At 34.3% G+C, this 6,270-nt stretch overlaps 1 protein-coding gene across 1 annotated transcript; it reads left to right on the forward strand.

Moving 5' to 3' along the window:
- The first annotated feature begins 3,297 nt into the window (after positions 1 to 3,297).
- LOC146883334 (uncharacterized) lies at positions 3,298 to 5,456 on the forward strand. The gene is made up of 3 exons (XM_085667957.1): positions 3,298 to 3,418; positions 3,895 to 4,128; positions 4,990 to 5,456. The coding sequence occupies exons 1-3, from the start codon at positions 3,358 to 3,360 to the stop codon at positions 5,013 to 5,015; spliced, it is 321 nt and encodes a 106-aa protein (XP_085524083.1). The 5' UTR covers positions 3,298 to 3,357; the 3' UTR covers positions 5,016 to 5,456.
- The last annotated feature ends 814 nt before the right edge of the window (positions 5,457 to 6,270 follow it).

Raw genomic sequence — 6,270 nt, forward strand, 5'->3', positions numbered from 1 at the left:
GATTTATGGGACATTATAGAAGAGGGATTCACTATTCCAGAAGACACTTCCGCTCTTACTGCAGCTCAGAAGAAGGAGTTGAAGGAAAACAAACAGAAGGATTCAAGGGCTTTATTTGCTCTTCAACAAGCAGTTGATGACACAATCTTTCCGAGAATAATAGGTGCCACAAACGCAAAGCAAGCTTGGAACACAATACAAGAAGAGTTTCAAGGAAGTGATGAGGTACGCAATGTTAAACTTCATTCTCTAAGACGAGAGTTTGAATTAATAAGAATGAAAGAATCTGAGACCATTAAAAACTATTATTCTAGAATAAAGGAAATAGTTAGTCAGATGAGAGCCTATGGGGAAACTATTCTTGACAAAAAAATTGTTGAGAAAATTTTAATTTCTATTCCCCAAAAATATGATGCAATCGCAACTGCGATTGAACAAACAAAAGATTTGGCCACATTGTCAGTAACACAACTAATGGGCTCTCTTGAAGCTTATGAACAAAGATTGAAAAGGCATGAAGAAGACTCAGTCGAAAATGCCTTTCAATCAAAACTAAAATTACGGTCTCAGAATAAAGAATATGAAGGAAATAAAAGTAGAGGAGAAATTTCTAGAAATAAAGAAAATTCTAGAAGCTTCCCTATGACTCGTCAAGGAAAATATTCCCCATGTGGCATATGTAAAAAGACAACTCACATGGAAAAAGATTGTTGGCATCATAGAAAACCTCAATGTCAATACTGCAAGAAATTTGGCCACGTAGAGAAGTATTGTCGTAATAAAAATAAGCATCAAGCAAACTTTGCTGAAGAACATAATCAGGAGCAACGCTTATTTTATGCCAATCAAGAATCTCCTAACGGAGGAGAAAGTTGGTACTTGGATAGTGGATGCAGCAATCACATGGCCAAAGATCAAAGCATCTTCAAAGACATTGATAAATCTGTCAATGTCAAAGTTCGACTAGGAAACGGTACCACAGTGGAGTCTCAAGGCAAAGGAACTGTCATGGTGGAGACAAAGAAAGGTACGAAATTCATCAAGGATGTTTTATTGGTTCCCAATCTTAAAGAAAATCTTTTAAGTATTGGTCAAATGATGGAGAATGGATATTCTCTCCACTTTGAGAAAGATACATGCAAAATTTATGACAGTAGAAAGACAGAAATTGGCCAAGTAAAAATGGAGAAGAGAAATATAAGCTTTCCCATTAGCTTCAAACCTGGAACTAATATTGCCATGAAGGCAGAAGTTGATGACTCGTGGCTTTGGCATAGGAGATTTGGTCACTTCAACACATATGCCTTAAAGCTTCTATATAAGAAAAACATGATGAGAGATCTTCCATGCTTAAAAGAGAATAATGAATCATGCGAAGGATGTCTCCTTGGTAAACAACATCGATTACCATTCTCGACTGACAAAGCATGGAGAGCTAAAGACTTACTAGAGTTGATCCATACTGATGTTTGTGGACCAATAAGGACGCCTTCACATCACAACAACAGGTACTTCATCCTCTTCATTGATGACTTCTCTAGAATGACATGGGTTTATTTCTTAAAGGCAAAGTCAGAAGTCTTTGGAATATTCAAGAAATTCAAGGCCCTTGTTGAGAAGCAAAGTGGAAAACAAATAAAAGTACTTAGAAGTGATCGTGGAAAGGAGTATACATCTCGCGAGTTTGACAAATTCTGCGAAGATGAAGGCATAGAGAGACAACTCACAGTCGCATATACTCCACAACAAAACGGTGTATCAGAAAGAAAAAATCGCACAGTCATGGAGATGGCAAGATCAATGCTAAAAGAGAAAGGTATGCCTAACACTTTTTGGGCTGAAGCAGTCTACACTGCAGTTTACATTTTAAACAGATGTCCAACTAAGGCGGTCAAAGACAAGACTCCTATTGAAGCTTGGAGTGGAAGAAAGCCATCAGCCAAACACCTACGAGTATTTGGATCTATCTGCTACATACATGTTCCTGATCAAAGGAGGCACAAGCTTGAAGACAAGACTATACGAGGAATATTCTTGGGATATAGCACACAATCAAAAGGCTATCGAGTTTACAACCTACAAACAAAAAAGCTCGTCATTAGTCGAGATGTTGAAATTGATGAAAATGCTTCTTGGAATTGGGAAGAAGAAAAAGTTGTTAAAAGCACCACTTTAGTTCCAGTGCAACAATATCAAGAAGAAATTCAAGAAGAGGCAGAAGCTTCAGGTACGCCTTCTCCACCTCCATTAGAAGATTCTTCACTAGAGTCCACTCCAAGACGAGTAAGATCTTTGGTAGACATATACGAAACCTGCAATATGGCCATGATTGAGCCTAACTGCTATGAGGAAGCATCAAAGCAAGAAATGTGGGTCAAGGCTATGGAAGAAGAGGTTAAAATGATTGAGAAGAATAACACTTGGGAGCTCGTAAACTGTCCTCAAGGAAAAGACATCATTGGAGTGAAATGGGTATATAAAACAAAGCTCAATCCTGATGGAACTATACAAAAGCATAAGGCCAGATTGGTCGCAAAAGGATACTCACAACAACCAGGAATCGACTACAATGAGACATTTGCTCCAGTCGCACGACTAGATACAATAAGAGCTCTAATAGCCCTAGCAGCACAAAAAGGATGGAACATCTATCAACTAGATGTCAAATCATTCTTTCTAAATGGAGATCCAACTCGATTACTGCCCGACAAAAGATCAAATTGCAGATATTTTCACAAAGGCCTTACCAAGACCAAGATTTGAACTACTACGCGCTATGCTTAGAGTTACCGAATTTGCATCAAGGAGGAGTATTAAAGTATAATGCAAATTCTAGAACAATCTAGAAAAATATAAGATAGAGTTGTTGAAATGTAAAGAAACTTCTAGAGTATTGGAGAAAAGCCTAGGATAGAAAGAAAAATCAAGAACATTCAACTATGTAGAAAAATCTAGAAGTATTTGCATTAGTTCTAGCTAGGAGTTTCTAGAATAATCTATGGGTCTATAAATACCCATGTATCCTACCATTTTGTATCATCAAGAACAACTAACACAACATCCAATACAACTACTCTCAACTACAAATACACTTCTCCAACTACTACTTTCACACTCTACTATCTACACATTTTCTCTATCCCTTCAACTATCCCTTTCACAACCTTGAATTACTATCAGTTTTTACAGTTTCTTATATGAAAGACTTTCCATGGTTTCTTCCATTTTGTTAAATAGAATTTTTTTTTATACTTTCTGCTCAGTCTGATTAAGCCTTGTCTGGTTGATAATATGGTGAGTTACTTATCTGAAAAATTGAAAAAAAAATCTCAGACTGTTGGAACGGAAGCATCAAGGATGGGTATTGATGAACCTTGGATTACCAAATCATATCTGGAAATGATTCTGGAGAGAAAAGGTAGGGATTGGGATGCTCTCCCTTTAATATAGTTTATGCACATTTAGTTAATTCAGTTGTTTTCCTTACAAGTGATGATAACTGGTACAACATGAAAAATATTGTGTTTTGAAGAGTGTGAGGACAACATATGGCCAATTACCTTCATGACTACTTGAATTGTTTATTTCCAGTAGATTATCTTAATTTTCTAGACTAGTGCAAAGATAAGAACATTTGTACACATATTTAATCTTTTTTTAAAACAGTTCAATATAATTAATTTGACAAGAGGCTATGAAAGAAGCAAATATTGTGCAGTGAGTGGTTTAGAGAGTTGTCAAAGCATGAAGGGGTCCAATAAAATGTGGAGAGCAGAAAGGGATATTTGCTATGTTGTAGTTATAGATTTAAATTATAGATATATTATAGTTATAGATTACAAATTGGAGAGAAGTTGCATTTACTTGTATTCAACTTCTCACTTCCATTTGTAGGTGTACCTCGTCTTAGTACTCCACCACTTGTGTCTAATACTACTGAGGCTGGTAGTCAAGAAACAACGATCATTGCCCCAAAACCAATACGCGTTACTCCTGATGTTGTTACTGGGCTTGAGGATTTACCTCAGCCATGGACTCGATCACCAACAAAATCTAAAATGGAACCTGTTGTGGCTGCATGGCATTTCATATCTTCAGATTCCTCCCAGCCTGACAATTCAGTCCTAGGTATTTTTCCTTGAATTGGAGGATGCAAATAATTTTGTAGATAATGCCTTTACTTTATGTATTTAAAAGAATGTGCACATTATATTAATTATTCAAACAACCATATTAAAGAAAATAAGAGTTTTCTTTTTATGTAAACAGTGAATCAAATGTGATCATGTCAATAGTTTCAGTATTTTGTCAAATACACATAGTTATGAAAGATTTTCTATCCATCTAAGAGTTATCTAGAGATCATACGATCCATTTGCATATATATATATATATATATATATATATATATATATATATATATATATATATATATATATATATATATATATATATATATTTATATATATATATCGACCTCTAATTAAAATTTGCAATTAGATTATTTATTATCTCTGCTTTTTTTTCTAATTCCACAACAAATAATTAATAATAGAATAAAAATATTTAATATTCGTTGATATTGAGAACAGTACAACATCAAACAAAAAAATATTTAACGAATTAAAATAAAAATTCAGTCTACTTTTTATTTAATATGTTTAATTGGTTGAATGGGGCCACCCAGGTTAGAATAGACTAAACATTAACCCACCTTTTCGAAAATTTATTGCATGCAAGGGCTCACAAATAGACTATACATTTTTTATTATTTAAAATTTATTTAAAAACTCAAAAAAATATTTATATCTTATTGCTTAACTAATAACTCTCTCATCTGATGTTATAATTCATAATAAAGTATTACATTTGTACACTGATGGCAACAAGGTTGTTCTTTCTAACATCTTTAAAAGTATTAAATTGGCAATTTTGTAGCAGTTTAGGTAAATTCTTAGTGTTTTTCTCACTTGTGATGCGATTATGCAGGGACAAGAAAGTGTGTGATGGATTAACAGACGAAAGCATGGAATCAATGTGTGGAAGGTCTGAAATTCAACAGTGTGACTTGTGATCTGTACATTGCAGATGCATACTTCGGGCTTCTAATGGTAGGACCAGGTGGTGGAGTGGCTAAGCAGTTAGCCACTTCTGCAGAAGGGGTTCCGTTTAGGTTCACAAATTCCTTGGACATTCACCCCAAAACCGGTGAAGTTTACTTCACAGACAGTAGCATCCTATTCCAGAGAAGCTAAATTCTGAACCCATGTTAACTTGTTAAAAATTCGAATGCTTTGTGAGTGATTACAGTGTGTTGTGCTTTGTGTGAACGAATGTGCATGTAAAAGTCATATTGAGACTTTTCTTTTGGTTACTGCTGTACTGAATAATGCTGAATCAATTTTGCTTCATCTCAGTCTCAGCATGCATTTTTAACAGTAGTAGTTCTGATAGAATCACTTATCTTGGAGAAGTTGTGCTTTTCAGGAGGTCCAAGTGGGTCTGTGAAGACTAGTTTGGCTCATAAAATGGCAAATATAATTGGTTGTGAAGTAGTTTCCCTGGGAAGCTATTATAAACAAGTAAAGGATTTTAAATATGATGACTTCAACGCACTTGATTTATCTTTGGTATCTAAAGTAAGGTAATTGAGCAGTTTAGATGCAGTTGATTGGGTCACTCTGCATGATATTGATTGATGTCACACGTTCAAACACATTACTTTTTATGAATAAAAATGGTTTTATTTCTTCTGAGGAATCAATCTTTTTTAGTAATTATTTTTACCATGATATGTTAATTTAGTGTCACTATTTTTAGTTCCCATTAATTACCCTACTTCATGGTTTGAAGTAATAAACAACTTAATATGAAGCATTTGCTTTAGAAGATGTAAACCTTTGCATGGTTGGGGACAAACTCTGGTTAGACTTGATCTACTTATGAGCTTTGTTTGTATAATTTTACAGAGTCTACATGTCCTAGCGATTGCTCCAAAACTTGTCCTGTCAATTGCCCAAAACTCTTATCCCTGAATAATATGACAATCCAACTCAGTAACACAAAGCCATTAATTACATCTAAAAATCAGTGGAAGTTAAGGATTTGAAGCAAAGGAAATACTCTTTTTAAAAAAGTTGTTTTTTAATTTTGAATAATTTTCTAGTTTATTTTATATTTGTAAGTTTGTAACCTTATATAAATATTTGATTGATATTTAGTGCTAATTTGGAGTTATTAAGGTTCATAGAGTTTCAGAGAATTGAAGCT

The sequence above is a fragment of the Vigna unguiculata genome, chromosome 10, assembly GCF_037176805.1.
Source record: "Vigna unguiculata cultivar grain cowpea cultivar isolate G323 ecotype 2 chromosome 10, ASM3717680v1, whole genome shotgun sequence".
Classification (NCBI taxonomy): Eukaryota; Viridiplantae; Streptophyta; class Magnoliopsida; order Fabales; family Fabaceae; genus Vigna; species Vigna unguiculata.